Genomic DNA, 16,671 nt, shown 5'->3' on the forward strand with positions numbered 1-16,671 from the left:
TCACCTTCTGACCTTCTGTTTGCTCATCTTTAACAACAGGAGGTTTATTAACACATCACATCTCATTTATAATGATTAAAGGAGACAGTCATATTTGTTTATGTTCCAAGCCTAGCAAAGGACCTGGAACTTAGTGCTGTTCAGTAAATTTCTTTCCCTTTCCTCTCTTTATCTCTTGAGTGAAGAGACTGTATGGTAGAATAATTTATATTTGTTATTTATGTTCTTTTTTATACTTTATAAATTCCTTTAATATCTCTATGAGTAAACGTATTTGTTTGCTAGGGCTAACATAAGGAAGTCTCACAGACTGGGTGGCTAAACAGAAAGTGCTTTTCTCACTATTCTGGAGCTTGAAGTCTGAGATCAAGGTGTCAGCCTGCTGGGTATCAACCGAGGCCTCTCTCCATGACTTGTGGATGGGTATCTTGTCCTCTCTGGGTCTTCCGTCTGTGTCCTAGTCTTCTCTCTCTCTTTCTGTCTCTTTCTCTCTCTTTATTCCAGTATAATGAACATACAATGTAATAGTAGTTTCAGGAGCACAATATGGTGATTCAGCAATTCTATACATTATTCAGTGCTTCTAATTTTCTCTTCCTATAAGGACATTCGTCATAGTTTATGGTTTAGGACCCATCCTAATGACCTCATTTTAATTTAATTAGCCGTTTAAAGTCCCTATCTGTAAAAATAGTTACACTCTGAAGTACTGGAAGTTTGGACTTCAACATATGAATTTTGGGAGATACAATTCAACCCATAATGGTGGAATAGAGACACTCATAATTACTTACATTAAATTAAGGAAGTAGTCTTTGCATTCTGGTAATTTCTGAAGATTCTAATATAGTCAAGTCAATAACAGCATGAGAAAGAAAGAAAGAAACAAATGTGATTCTAAGTAATACATAGTCAAAGCCAAAGTTCTTTGTGTTAGAGGTACTTGAAAAGTATATTTAAAAAGGGATGTTTTTAAAAAGATAATATCAACAGGGAATGGGAGACATGGCTTTATTTAAATATTTTCGGAGTTATGATTTGTTATGGGAGATATTTTTAGGGATATTTATTTCCCCAATCATTTCATGTACTTAGGAAATTTCTACATTGTGCTCAGTTCAAAAGAATGCAAAACACTGGGAAGACTATAAAGAAGTATGAGGATTCTTGTTCTCCAGAGCTTTCATCACTGGATAGAGAGTCAAAATTAACACAAGTAAAAAGAAGGGAAAAGCAATAGTTAAATATAAAACTATGTGATTCTGTCTGGAGACGCCTTAGCATCAGTGAGAAAGAGGAGTCGATGTGAGATATGCTAGGCTGAAATACATCGCTGCGTGGGGTGGGGAGTTCTTCTACTCGTCCAATGAAGGGTGCCTATAGTGGAATTATGTGCAGATAAAGATAGGGAAAGCAACAGTAGTAAAAAATGGAACCGTGCCCATTTACATAGCACTAATAGATGTTTTTAGTTATTTTCTTTCCTATTTTTTTAATTGTGATAAGAGTACTTAGCATGAGACCCACACTCCTCACAGACTTTTAAGTGCATAACACAGTATTGTTAGCTATTGGCACAATGTTGTACAGCAGACCTCTAGAATGTGCCCCTTTTTTTATAACTGAAACTTTATACTTGTTGAAGACCAACTTCCCATTTCCTTCTTTCCCCACCCTTAGCAACCATCATTCAATTCTCTGTTTCTAAGTTTGACTAGATTAGATGCCTCATATAAGCCCTTTTATGACTGGCTAATTTTACTTAGCATGTGGTCCTCAAGGTTCATCCATGGCATTGTATATGACAAAATCTCCTTTCTCTTTTAAGTATTAACTTCCTAGAGCAGTTTTAGGTTCACAGTAAAACTGAGAAAAAATATTGAGATTAACTGTATATTTCCTATATTCTTAAATTTATAGCCTCCCTCATTATCTACATTCTATACAGGATATTTCCTTCTTTATTAAGGTTAAATAATATTCCTTTGTTATGTATATACCACATTTTGTTTAATTTAGTCATCCTTCAGTAGACATTTAGGTTGTTTCTATATCTTTGCTATTAGAAATTATGCTTCAGTTAATGTTAGAGTGTTAATATCTCTTTGGTATCCTGACTTCACTTCTTTTGAATATATACCCAGATATGTGGGGTTGCTAGGTCATATAACCTAATTAATTTTTTTTTAGTAACCGCCATACTATTTTCAATAGTGGCTTTGCCATTTTACATTCCCAGCAGCAGTATGCAAGGGTTCTAATTTCTCCATACTCTTGCTTGCATTGTTGTCTTTTTTTTTTTTTTTTTTTTTTTTTTTATTAATCATAGCCATCCGAACAAAGGTGAGGTAATATTTCATTCTGGTTTGGGTATGCATTTCCTTGATAATTGGTGATATTGAGCATCTTTTTATATACCTCTGGGCCATTTGCATGCCTTCTTTAGAAAAATGTTTATTCAAGTCATTTGCCCATTTTCAGTCAGGTTGCTTATTGATTTATTTATTGCTGTTGATTTGTAAGAATTTCAGTTATTCTTTTCCTGTTTATATATTTCTTTCTCCCTCACTAGAGCATAGGATCTATAAAGGCAGACATTGTCTTCTCTCATTTTTCCCGCTATACACAGTTCTTATAAGTAAAATACATGCCTGATATTAGTTGAAAAATGAATGAATAAATATTGTGAGGTGACAAGAATGGGTTAAATGCATGTACTAGAGAAGTTGGGAAGACATTTGAGGTGGAATAAATTCAGATTATGTCATGATTTTAAAACTTGGTAAAGAATTTTAAGTGAGACAGTGTTATAATCAGGAAATTTGAAGAATCTTGAGTGAGGATGAGGGATGATGAAAGGTATGTTTTCAGAGGGCTGCAACAACCTAGCATAGTTTTTCTAGGCTATCCATGGTCCTCTTCATGCTGCTCGTTACTTAGATGCAAGTATGTGAGTACTCAGGGTCGTTCCTGGGCACAAGGTTCTTTGGTCATGGTCCTTAAGGACATGGTTCTTTCTGTTCTGCCTCTCCTCCAATTTATTTGACAACCTTGTACTGCCCCAACAGACTCTACTTGATTATCCTCAGAGACATTTTACAGAGATAGGGCATGGTTTTGTGCTACTCTTAGAAGCCTTTCCTGCTTTGAAACTGTAATCTAATCTAGATTAGGTTACATGGCCACCTCTATTGCCCAGGAGGCTACAAAAGAGTGTGCTTGGCATTTCGAGTGTTGCCTGTGGAAACTATTTTTCCTTTGCAAAATCAACAAGGAAGAGAGTGGCTGTTGGATAGACAGCATGGAGTCTGCCAAGGTTGACTACCTTCTAGTAGTTGGGGATAACGGTATTTTTCTTTTCTTTTTCTTTTTCTTTTCTTTATTTTCTCTTTTCTAGTCAAGTGTAGTTTTTACAATCATGAATAAATCTGCAAAAATCTATGTGTAACTTTCTGTATAGACATAAGCTTTTAACTCCTTTGGGTAAATAACAAAGAGTAGATTGTGGAATCATGTGGTAGGAAAATATTTTTAATTTTGTAAGAAACCTCCAAATTTTCGGGGCACCTGGGTGGCTTAGTCGGTTAAGCGTCCGACTTTCGCTTAGGTCGTGATCTCCTGGTTCGTGGGTTCAAGCCCCGTGTCGGGCTCTGTGCTGACTGCCAGCCCAGAGCCTGGAGCCTGTTTCAGTCTGTGACTCCCTCTCTCTCTGACCCTCCCCTGCTCATGCTGTCTCTCTCTCTCTCTCTCCTAGAAATAAATAAAACATTAAGAAAAAAAAGAAGGCAACTTAAAAAAAAAAAAAAAGAAAAGAAACCTCCAAATTTTCTTACAAATTACCTGCTGCTATGTTCTCACCAGCAGTGTATGAGGGTTGTTGTTGCTTCACATTCTCATTGACATTTGATGTTTGTCAATGAGTTCTGTTCTGAATTTTGGCCATTTTAATAGGTGTTTAGTGGTATATCATTGTTATGTTATTTTGCATTTCTCTGATCATGATAAGGTGGAATATCTGTTCATATGCTTGTCTGCCATCTATATATCTTTTTTGATGAGATGTCTGTTAAGGTTTTTGGCCCACTTTTTTTTTTTAATTGGGTTATTTTATTATTGTTTGAATTTTAAGAATTCTTTGTATATATTTGATAATGATCCTTTATCAGATGTGTCTTTTGCAAATATTCTCTCCATGTCCGTAGCTTGTCTTCCAAGTACCTTGATATTTTGCACCGAAATTTTACTTTTAAAGTAAAGTAAGTCAATTTTATCAATTAATGGTTTCATAGATTATGTCTTTGATGTTTTAACTAAAAAGACATTACCATACTCAAAGTCATTTAGGTTTTCTCCTATATTATCTTTTGGGAGCTATAGTTTTGCATTTTACATTTAGGTCAGTGTTCCATTTTGAGTTAGTTTTTGTGAAGCATGTAAGGTCTGTACCTAGGTTCATTCTCTTGCATGTAGATGCCCAACTGTTCCAGCTGGAACACTGTTGAAGAGACTCTCTTTGCTCCATTGTATTGCCTTTGCTCCTTTGTCAAAAATCAGATGACTGTATTTACTGGGATCTTTTTCAGGTCTCTCTGTTGGTTTCATTGATATATTTGTCTATTCTTTTGTCAATAACACAGCCTTAATTACTGTAGGCTTATAGTAACTCTCTTTTGCATCTCATTCATTTTTGAGCAATATCTGCCAAATACCTACAACTGAAGAAGCATAGATAGTGGGTCAGTTGTTCTTTCAAGTAAAAATGGTATTCTATGAAAAAAGTAGGTCACTTTTATTTAAAAAAAAAAAAAAAAAAGGAAAGATACAGAGGCAAACCAGGAAACAGACTCTTAAAATAGAAAACAAATTGAGGGCTACTGGAGAGGAAGAAGGATGGGTTAAATGGGTGATGGGTTAAGGAGGGAACTTGTCATGGTGAGTACTGGGTTGTACATAAGTGATGAATCACTAAATTCTGCATCTGAGACTAACATTACCCTGTATGTTAACTAACTGGAATGTAAATAAAAACTTGAAGAAGAAAACAAGTAGCTAATTTTTCTTGAAGTTTAAGCTGCATAAGTGCATTTCTTCCAGACAGACCCGCTTTGGCAAGCAACAGAAGTGCTCCATGCACACTTCCCATTTTGCCACACAGAATATTAAAAAGACATGTACTAAAAGATCAAGACTTAATAAAATTGATGCTTTTTACCGATCAACTAAAGACATTCTTAAGTAAAACTGGCTGATTTTATTTATTTATTTATTTATTTATTTCCATAAGTGTGTAGCAGTGGAGAACCAATGATTCCACGTCAGATTAGTGATACTGGCTTTGGATTTTTTTTAGTCTAATAGTCACTTTGTCTCTCTTTTTCTATCATATTATCTGTTTGACTTTTACTCTGTATTATGGAAGATTTTCTCAATGACATTTCTCAGTCATTCTATTTTTTAAAAATATTTTTATTTAGACAAGATTTTTTAATGTTCTAAGAGTTTTTCTTTCATTATTCCTTGTTACAGAATGTTTAATTTTTCTAGAATGAGACATATACTTGAATATCTTTGATGATTTTCAAAGGCATTTTATGAATGATGTTTTATGTGCTTTTATGTTTATTTTAACATTTACTTTTTACTTTGCTGGCTTTTCTCATTGAATTGGAGAGTCTTGGTTCCCCATGATATGCAGCAAAGGAGAACTCGGTGTCTATCATGGATTTCCTCTTCCTTTATGAAATTAAAACTCTTTTCACGTGGTATATTTCTGGAGAGGGTGTGTGTCACTGGGCCCTCTACACAGCATTGGACACTGTGACTTGTAGATTTTGCTTTAGGTAGCAGCTACGGCTCAGGTTTTGCCTTCCCCAAATGCCAGAGTAAAGAGAATGTTATTGCAGAGCACCAGACATAATATTTCAAACCTGAGTGCTGAGTATTTTTTATGTCTGTCTGTTTGTTTGTTTGTTTGTTTGTTTGTTTTTGGAGAGAGAGAGAAAGACAGCATGAGCCGGGGAGGTTCAGAGAGAAAGGGAGACACAGAATCCGAAGCAGGCTCCAGGCTCTGAGCTGTCAGCACAGAGCCAAACGCAGGGCTCAAACTCACAAACTGTGAGATCATAACTGGAGCCAAAGTTGGACGCTTAATGGACTGATCATCCAGGTGCCCCTGTTTGATGAGTATTTTTAAAAAAGAGCTATGTTCATGTATTTATTTGAGAATTTTTATCAGTGATTAACTCTCTGTAAACTCAGGGTGAGGGATTAGGGACATGGTGGTGGTATCATATTACTTACAAAAATATCTTCATTTAATTATTCTACTTTTAACCTTTATTAGCATTCCCACTGTACTATTTACAGTCTGAAATCAAGGTCATCTAGAGTTCTGTGGAGAGAGGTGGCTTCCATTTCTCTATTTTAAAAATCACACTTATGTTATCGTATTTTCAGTTTTAATTGGAGTATAAAATAAAATTGAGAGTGGGGGAAAAATCACACTCCAGGTTACAATTTAAGCTGCCTATTTCTCCATTTCTATTCCACATAATACCATATTTTATACATTGTTTAAGTGTCCTTAATTCTCTTGTTTATTATGGGCGTATCTATAGATTTTTCTACTTTGTGTTTCTAGATTCCTGTCACAGTGACACACTGGAAAAATTGAAAGGGAACACACATGTGTCTAGTCTACCATACTGTTCTATATAGCTTTTAATAAAGTTTCTACAAGGGCACCTGGGTGGCTCAGTAGGTTAAGCATCTGGCTTAAGATGGCTCAGGTCATCATCTTGTGGTTGGTGAGTTTGAGCCCCACTTTGGGCTCTGTGCTGACAGCTTGCAGCCTAGAGCCTACTTCAGATTCTGTCTCCCTCTCTTTGCCCCTCCACCGCTTGTGCTCTCTCTCTCTCTCTCTCTCTCTTTCAAATATAAGTAAACATTTAAAAAATAAATAAGTAAAGTCTGTACAGCAAAAGTTTCTATTCACTGGGAACTTTTATGTTCTTATGTCAGTTCACAAATATAAATAAAAACAAGTGAATGTGGTATTCAACTTTGCCACTATAATCTAAACCCCATATGCATATGTCAAGAGAGAGAAGACTAAATTCCATCCATCTATAGAAGGGGACACTAGAGATGAACTTAACACCAGCAGCTCTGAAATCAGTGCTTGTTAGATAATTTGGGACCATTATTTCTTCTGTGACCCAGGGAAAACTACATATTTAGCGTTCTTCTATAAAATGGTTTAATAATAGTAGTACTTAGGGGTGCCTGTGTGGATCGGTTGGTTGAGGGACTGGCTCTTGATTTTGGCTCAGGTCATGATCCAAGAGTCATGGGATTGAGCCTTAGATTGAGCTCTGCACTGAACATGGAGCCTGCTTAAGAGTCTCTCTCTCTCTCTCTCTGTCTCTCTGTCTCTCTCTCTTTCCTCCTCCCTCCCCCTCTCTCTCTCCCCTCTCCTGCTGCCCCACTATCCCACTCACACTTTCGTCTCTAAAATAAAATAATAAAGAAATGATAGTAGTACTTGCCTTGTAGAATTGTTTTGAAGATTAAATGAATTAATCTACCTGCAGTGCTTAGAATTGTGCATTGTAGAAAATCAAATTGAGTAAGAGATGGTTATTGTTGATATCTGTATTACTATCCTTCTTAAATATCAGCAACTAGGCTTTGGTTCAGTCAAAATATCATAGCATTTGGATGAGAATAAATGTACTGTGAAGGTAAAGACTATTTTATTTTGTTCATACAATTAAGTAACCTTTAACTTCTAAGTAGAAATTGACATGATCCCAATTGTTATTAATTAGGCTTTTGTTAAAAAGTCTTAATTGTTCAAAGCCTTTATAATTATGAACTATATTTTGAATTATTGTCTTTCCTTAAAATAAAAAAATATGTTTATTAATTTTTGAGAAAAAGAGTGTGTGAGCAAGGGAGGGGCAGAGAGAGGGGGGCAGGGGATAGAGGATCCAAATCAGGCTCTGCACTGATAGCAGAGATCCTGATGTGGGGCTTGAACTCATGAACTGTGTGAAATCATGACCTGAGACAAAGTCTGACTCTCAACCAATTGAGCCACCCAGGCACCCTTCTTAAAAGTTTTAATGCACTCAGCATGGATTTGTAGAAAGAACACAAGTTTTGGAGATAGGAAGACCAAGTATAAACATTTGATTGGGGTACATGGGTGGCTCAGGTGGTTTGAGCATCTGACTCTTGGTTTTGGCTCAAGTCGTAATCTTAAGGTTTGTGAGATGGAACCCTGCATTGGGCTCTGCACTGACAGTGTGGAGCCTGTTTGGGATTCTGTGTCTCCCTCTCTTTCTGCCCCTCCCCCACTTGTGCTCTTTCTCAAAATAAAGTCAAATAACTTTTTCTTTAATTTGATTAATCTGTATGAATCTTAGATTCTTCATCTATAAAAGGAGAATGCTTAACAGTTTCTTTATAGTTTCACTATGATAATTTAAAATTAAATAATAATGCAACTATTATTTTCACCAGTATGCAAACTTCCTTAGGGTTGGGACTATTTTTTTTTTTTTTTTAAATTTCTGGAACATTGCAGAGTCTCTCCTACCAAAAAACATTCAATATGTGCCTTCAACACATACACTGAACAGTTTACATTATTAAGATTTTGAAGAAAAGAGCATAAGTTGTGCAAAAAATAAAAAAGGTTACTATAGTTATGAAGAATTCAGTAATGGGGAGTACAGATTATTAAAAGCTTATCTACTGTAAGCAAAAAGAACAATATTTTCTTATAATTGTTGTTTGGATATTTGGTTGGATTTTGCCATTAATTTACAGATATTATACAGTACTAGTGTGATCATGTTTACAAATGTAAATAATGTAATCTATATTCCATATTACTTTGAATATGCTTTTATTTATAGTATATTTTTTAAGAAAAAGAAAAGTTAAAGACCAGAATCTCTAATTGGAGAGGAAGGAGGAAAATTTAAACAATGAAATATCACTGTGGTTTGTATTTTCAAAAGAATAAATGTGATTTTATTTCTTTTCCCTTGGAAGTAGAGCTTGGAAATATAACAAAAGAAATCAGAAAGTATTATACTTAATAGCTGTTTATTATTATTTAATAAGATGATTATCTTTTTCATAAAAAAATCTTTTCAATTTGATAGATAAGAAACTGTGGTGGGCAGACCAAAACTTAGCTCAGCTGGGAACCTGCAGCAAAAGAGATGGAAGAAACCCCACAGTCCTACGAAATAAGACTTCTGGGGTTGTTCACATGAAAGTGTACGATCAAGAAGCACAGCAAGGCAAGTCACACTGTAATGAATTTGTGCCACCTTTTGAATATGTAATGTTCTCTTTTTTCATATTATTTTCTCAGTTCAACAATGGACAGGTTTGTATTTTTGCTTCGAGTTAAAAAAACAACAACGACAGGGAGGGGGGAAGGTAAATGCTGCTTCATACTACAGAAGAAATGCCTTTGACATAAGGTATATAATGAGCTTTCAAAACATTAGCAGAGCCGCCCAAGGAATCTCAATATGTCAGGTCTTCAATGAGGTCTTATCTAGTTCGTGATTTCAAAATATAAGAATAAGAAAAAATCCCAGCAAAATATATGCAGTATCTAATTAAGCTCCAAATCTGAATGAACCAGGGGACTTCAAATGGACTACGTCAATGTAAGAATTCCACATCCAAAAAGCACTGCATTGTTTGGCTCTAAGCATTTTGCTTTTTTTTTTGTTTTTGCTTGTCCAAATGGTGTGCAGTGAAATGGAGTGAGAGAACTAACAGATGGTTTACATAGGTAGCCTTGTCACATTGCCCAAATGGCAATTAGATTAGAGATTCCACAACCAGTACAGCCCCACATCTGCTAGTCCTTTCTTAGTTTTTGCTTCATGACCCAGGACATTAGCAGAACTCCTTTCGTAGCAAACATTTTTTCTGCATTGTACTTTCTTACCTCAGTCTCTGCCATGAAATCCTTAGCTTCATGTACTTTTCTTCTTAGGAAAAACATTTCAAGAAAATGTAAAGGGTTTTCATCTAAAGGATTTGGGCTTATAGACCAAAACAGAGAATAGTAGAGATAGAAAGAGTGAATCGCAGGGATCACTGATTTTGAACACAGGTAACAACCGTCAATCAGTCTGCATTTATTGGTGATACCAATGGGAAGCCATATCTGCATAGCTGGAGACAAAAAGAGACCAGATTTATGGTTACCTTCCCTGTGTAAAAGCATAGGCAGATTTGGTCTGAAATCCTCCCCGAAATTTCATGGAAAAAATTTAAAGAAAATAATTGCTTTAGATAAACAACAGTGAAGGGGTTACTAGGTTCCTTTCATGTTTAGAAGATACCAATACCCAAACTCTTATGCGCAAAACTGTATTTGCTTTCTGGCATTTTTTTTTTTTTTTTAAATCACTATCTATAATAATGAACAGGAGTGTTTTCACCAGCAATTCTGTAATGGAAAATTTCTGTATCAAAATAAATAATTTTACTGGCATTCAAGTCATGGGGAATATATCATATAATTGAGAATAAAACACTGATACTCAGCAAATAAAATAAAATCCATTTTTGTGGATTTCAATACAATATATTTGCAAAGTATAAAAACTTACAATACTATGATAAACTTTAGTTCATAGTCTATACTTAATGAGATTATACCTGAAAACACACTAGAAAATACAACAGAGGGACAGATACGTTATTTCTAAAAAGGACATTTTAAAATATATATATTCATTTTGTAAAATCAAAATGTGAACATACACATTGTTTGTTTGAAATCGTATATTAATGTAACATGTAGAGTTTTCCTGGATACAGACCCATAAACTTTATTGGAGGAAAAATTTATTATGTTTACTCACTTTTTTTGCTCAGGCACACAAATTTTTGTTCTTGTAAGAGTTCAATTCTACAGGCAGAGTTGGGTATTTTATGCATTGTGAAAGTATTACTAAATTGTCAAGGACCTGCAATACTTAGAAATTAATGGCATAATATGACTAAGCTTAAAATTCAGTGAGAATACTATTTTTACTGAAAGAATATGCTGATAAAAGCATCTATATTAAAGAGAATCCCATTAACAGAATCACAGCAGGTACCTTAAAAGCTTCATTAGTATGAAATATGAGCAATTTAGGATTATTTAAGGTGTTAACATTACTACTACTTTGGATTTCAAAGTACAATTAGCTACTTCATTTATCATTTTTGACATAGATCAGTGGAAAGCCGAGACTTCTCGTTAGTCAAGAGGACTTTCTAACTCCACTAGGGAATTGGGGCGTGAGGATTGAACATCAGTATCATTGCAAAATATTAAGCCAGTCTCGTATTTCTAATATGCCAGATAATCACCACCTAAATTACTCTTTTAAAAATCACTTTAATATTTTTCCTACATCAATTCTTTAATAGACAAAGATACTTATTGTAAATAATGACTCCTTTCATTTTTTTCCTTTTTCTCTCATTCCCTATTATGATACATGAAATGCATGTTGTGCAACATAACTGTTAACATAGGCTAATTTTTTTTATTTTTCAAAAAATAAATATAATACAATATGTATTGCTATTATGACAATTATATTTAAGAATGTACAGTCCCAGAAGTTCCTTTTTCTCATTTTTTCACATATTTTTTATATCATCAAGGTTATAGAAGCCTATTTTTTTGTAATCTTAATTCTCTTCCTGAATCTATTTTTTTTAACTTCATTCCTTATTTCTCCTTCTCTCCATTTGGTGTTTCTTCATACTTTATAGTTACAGCATTTCTTGTCAATCTCTTCTCAGTTTTTCAGTCTTTAGTAACAGTTGAAATAAATCTATAACAAAATGCGTATCTCCATAGTTTGGCATTGCATTAATATATGTTTATGTGCTTTTTATAAAATAAAATATGTTTAAGGTCAGTATAGATTACTGTAAATTTATATAACTATAGATCAAGGTCACTATAGATGACTGTAAAACTATGTAACTGTATACTATATAACAGTAAATATAACTGACTCATTAAAGTATTCAGGGATTTGAAGTTTCATCTTAGTATGTAAGTATATAAAAAGTCAGCTTGAGGAAAGGCAGAATAAATCAACTAATCTTCTTTAGTTTATATAAGAGATCAAAGTAATCATTTCAAAAGTTCAGGGCAACTCAAATCCTCATATGTGGCCCTATATAGGATGGAGTTCATCATTGACTGAAGTGGCAGCTATAGGAAATGAGGAGAGAATGTGGTAGATCTCTTGATGAGAAATCTCCCAAGTTGAGAGTATTTCACACTTCAAAAATGACAGAGCTCATGACAGCTTCAATTGAACAATTAAATCCCATCAGACTATCTTGAATTCAGGAGACGAGAAATAATGAGCTGCACTGGTATTTTGAATTTTCCATAGAGCACTATTGATATATAGCTTTCATCATGCTTTGTAATTCTCACTGGATTTACTGCACTATGTATTAGAGCTTGAACATCCAGTAAATGGCATTGCATGTCCTAGAATAATAAAAATGTTGTAAAAATGGGATATTTAATGAACTTGCTGGGTAAGATTGTAAATTACTTAACGTCACGCTACTAGGTTTAATTAGCACATTGGGCCTAGTAAATTCAGTGGAACATCTTTCTAGAATGCCTACCTGTGATTACCTGACTAATATTTGTCATTGCTACTACACAGGAATAAGGAGAATTAATATGCCAATTAATTAGATGACTCTTACGGGTATGTTTTAAATATATTTGGGAGAATTATGTTCCTAGGAGTAGCAAAATTTATTTCCTTGCTTTTAAAAAATTATTTAAATACACACACACACACACACACACACACACACACCTCCTTTCTTTTAGTGCCATCGTCTTCAAGTTGAATTAGTAATATAATTTAACAGAGATGTATTTGATGTATTTGGATAAACTATTCTTGAAAATGAAGTAACTATAGAGTTGAAGTGAAACACAGTAATCAAAAAAGAAAGAAAGAAAGATTTCCTAGTACCTGTGATCTTAAAATATTTTAAAGGTCTGTAACAGTATTCATGACAAACCAATTTCACTTGCTCTTATACAGCTATGAATTTTCTCATGGATCATCATTTGCTTTTAAAAAATAATTTTTAATTATTTATTTTTAAATTTATATTGTGAGAAATAATTGACATATAACATTGTATAAGTTTAGGGAATACGACATGTTGATTTGATGCATTTATATATTGCAATATAATTACCACCTTAGCATTAGCTCAAACCTCTACCATATCACATAATTATCATTTCTTTTTTGTGATGGGAACAATTAAGATCTGCTCTCTCAGCAACTCTGAATTGTAATCAAAGTTTAATTGATACTATAATTAATTATAGTATTGCTGTCTATAATCACTATGCCATGCATTAAATCTCCATTCACATTTTTGGGGGGAGGGCAGACTTCAACTGTAACATGCTGCTTTAAATTATTCAAGACACTCAAACACATACTAACCTACATAAAACAGCCACATTTATAAATCAACAAAAGCATAAATATTCATATTATTGATATTGAATGATATTTGAATTTATTAATTTATTAATTTTATTTTTCTTGAGTTTTATATTTCTTTTGCTTGTTTTCCTTCTATGCAGGCAGCAATTCTTGCCAACTAAATAATGGTGGATGCTCTCAGCTTTGTTTACCAACATCTGAAACTACAAGGACTTGCATGTGTACAGTGGGATATTATCTCCAAAAGAACCGCATGTCATGTCAAGGTATAAGATCTTGAAGAATTTAATTCTGATGCATTTACTTTATCCATGCAGATCTGAGGCAACAAAACATAGTTAAAATATAGAAAAAATAATATTAGCTTCTTTTTAGGAAACTGGTTCACTGCTTAGTCTCATAGATGTAGGATTTTTAAGGTACCTAATACAAATAAACTACAGTTTGTTGTCAAACTTTTAGCCACACCCAGTAGAAGCTACCTTCAGCTTGAATAGGCAAGAGTTGAAGTAAAAGCAGTAATTGATTGGTTATAATTACCAGTCAATCTTAATTCAGTTATGTTTAATTTATTCTATTTAAGAGAAAGTGCAAGAAAGGTTGTGAGGTCTCTGATTTTCTCAGGTGAGAGAGAAGAGCACTGGCACCTAAAAGACCCACCTTCCTATTTCTTGTTTTGTAGATTCTGGTTCTAAGTCTCAAAGAAATTTGGTTCTAGAATGATCATTTTATCCAATGATCATAGCTTAATTAAAAAGAAGTTTCAATCTTATATGAGAAATATGTTAATATTATCGTATGTTTTCTTTTAAATAAAATATTTATATGACACTTTTATGTACTAGGCACTGTTCTAAATACTTTAAGCATGTTAATTCACTTAATCTTCATACTAACTCTGTGAGGTAGATCTCTTATTATTCCCATTTTAGAGATGTGAAAATTGAGGCATAGTGAGATTAACTAGCTTGCCTGAGTCACACAATTGTGGTAAAGACACATCTGAACTCAGGCATTCTAGTTTTAATAAGAAAATATGTCTACAAACATGTTTTAGCATAGTAGAAAAATTCATAAATAGCATGCAAATTTCTGATAGTCAGCTTTTATGTGCATGTTTATTTTAGGACATACTGTTAATGCTGGAATGGCAAGGTATTAGCAAAAGTTAAGTACCAGGTATGTTTTTAGTTCTCAAATGATTTAAGGCTAACTTTGTTAGAAAAATAAGAGTAATATAGTTATCTAAAGTCATATGTAAAATCAAAATTTATTATCATATGTAAACAATAAGGTAACTTGGGCATTAGAAAAGAGGGGGTGAATTTTGGTTGTGAGGTAAGGTATGTTTTCAAGAATTACCTGCCCTTGTGTTTGTGAAAGTATAGTTCCAAATCAGTAGTGTTTGTCACTATCTGGGAACTTTTTCAAAAATTTAAATTATCTTTCCTCTTAGATGCGGCTCTGGTAATCTCTGTGTTTTAACCAGTTCTCTAGGAGATTCTGATACATACTCAATTTTGAGAACCACTAATCTATCTACCTTTCAACTAGTTAGAGGTGTAGTGTACAATTTAAACAAAATGTTAAATATAATGCTAGTAGAATGATTTTAATTATTCATTTGGAGCTTTTTTTTTTCTTCTTCCAATTTAGGTATAGAGTCATTTCTTATGTACTCTGTTCATGAAGGAATCAGGGGAATACCTTTGGAACCAAGTGACAAAATGGATGCATTGATGCCTATATCAGGAACTTCATTTGCTGTTGGAATAGATTTTCATGCAGGTAAATAGCTTTTTATTCATAATTTATGTATAATGTTTTTACTTGATTTATTAAACATGATTCAAATATAACCTTTCCCTCTGTACTCTGATAGTCAAGATGAGGAATAAGAAAGCAAATTAGTAATGAATTTTTAAGCCCAATACAAATTGTTCTAAATATGTTTTCCTGGAAAAAAATGTAAATATGTCCTAAAGTATAGCATTTGAGTTGCAAATGCATTAAAATGCCATGATTGGCAATTGGTTGCCACAGTTTTATTTCTTTCTTTACAAAACGACACTTACTTTTATTCAATTATAAGGATATATAAAACATTTGGATTGGGAATAAACATAAAACATAATCTTATTTAAAATATTTCTGGAATGATTATCTATTCTAACATAGGTAGTAGCATATTAAATACAAATAACAAGAAAACAACTATAAATGCTGTGACATTTAAATTACTTTTGAAGATGCTATGTATCATTTTGGAGTCAGATTTTATCCTTCTTGTTTTAGCAAATGGTGAAAAAAAGCAGAATGGACACTAACATTTTCCTGTGGCTGTTACAAATGTGTGCATGGAAATTGATGGTAGATGTTGTCCAATTTATCGAAGTAAATATGCTTTGTGTGTGTATGTGTGCTAATTGCTAAACTCAGAGATAGTATAAGCATTAGATATGCTTTGGCATTTATACTCAGATTTTTTTATTCTACACTTGCGGGTTTAACCTTATAAAAACGAACTTCTGTACCTCTCATCCAACTAAATCATATGCTTCCCATATTAATGTTTTAAAGAGAAGATGTACATGCATGTTAACAGTATTTTTTATACTTGTAAAGACTTATTTTTATCCAATTTTAAAAACAAGTAGTTCTTTGATTTATAATCTTAAAAAAAATCCTTAAGCATCAGCATGTGGTATTCTGGTTGTAAGCTTATTTTTTTTTTTCCACTCAGCTCTAACACATTTTGTTTAATCATGTGTTAATGAAATTCCTGGCTACAATTTAATGAGTTACTGAGGATCTTCACAAACATTTCAAAGTTGACTTTTATTAAGTAAATTATTTTGTAACCAATGTTTGGAATCATATAGAGGCACATTTCCTACATTTTCAAAGGACCTTTCCTAAAAGGAAATTCAGACAAATATAGTATATTTTATTGAGCAGTATGTAAAATTTTGCCAATGTGATTTTTGATCACAACTTCGTTATACTTGGAAGGCTCACTATCCTACCATGCACAATCAACCCAGTCTCTTAATTTCATGCATCTTATTCTATAGAGATTTAGTAAGTGCAAAAGTGCAAGATGAAGAAAACCTGAACTTCT

The 16,671-nt window shown here is 33.4% G+C and overlaps 1 protein-coding gene across 1 annotated transcript in view; it reads left to right on the plus strand.

Annotated features, from left to right (window-relative positions):
* The window catches only part of LRP1B (LDL receptor related protein 1B), a gene marked incomplete at its 5' end in the record, with an annotated part of 553,279 nt that overhangs the window by 58,745 nt on the left and 477,863 nt on the right, over window positions 1–16,671 (plus strand). Inside the window, 3 exons of the mRNA XM_039222492.1 lie at window positions 9,177–9,321; window positions 13,695–13,816; window positions 15,207–15,338. Of these exons, the coding sequence (XP_039078423.1) occupies window positions 9,177–9,321; window positions 13,695–13,816; window positions 15,207–15,338 (399 nt within the window). The remainder of the gene's footprint in view (window positions 1–9,176; window positions 9,322–13,694; window positions 13,817–15,206; window positions 15,339–16,671) is intronic.

Source organism: Hyaena hyaena, unplaced genomic scaffold (assembly GCF_003009895.1).
Source record: "Hyaena hyaena isolate Hyena2069 unplaced genomic scaffold, ASM300989v1 scaffold_1141, whole genome shotgun sequence".
Lineage (NCBI taxonomy): Eukaryota > Metazoa > Chordata > Mammalia > Carnivora > Hyaenidae > Hyaena > Hyaena hyaena.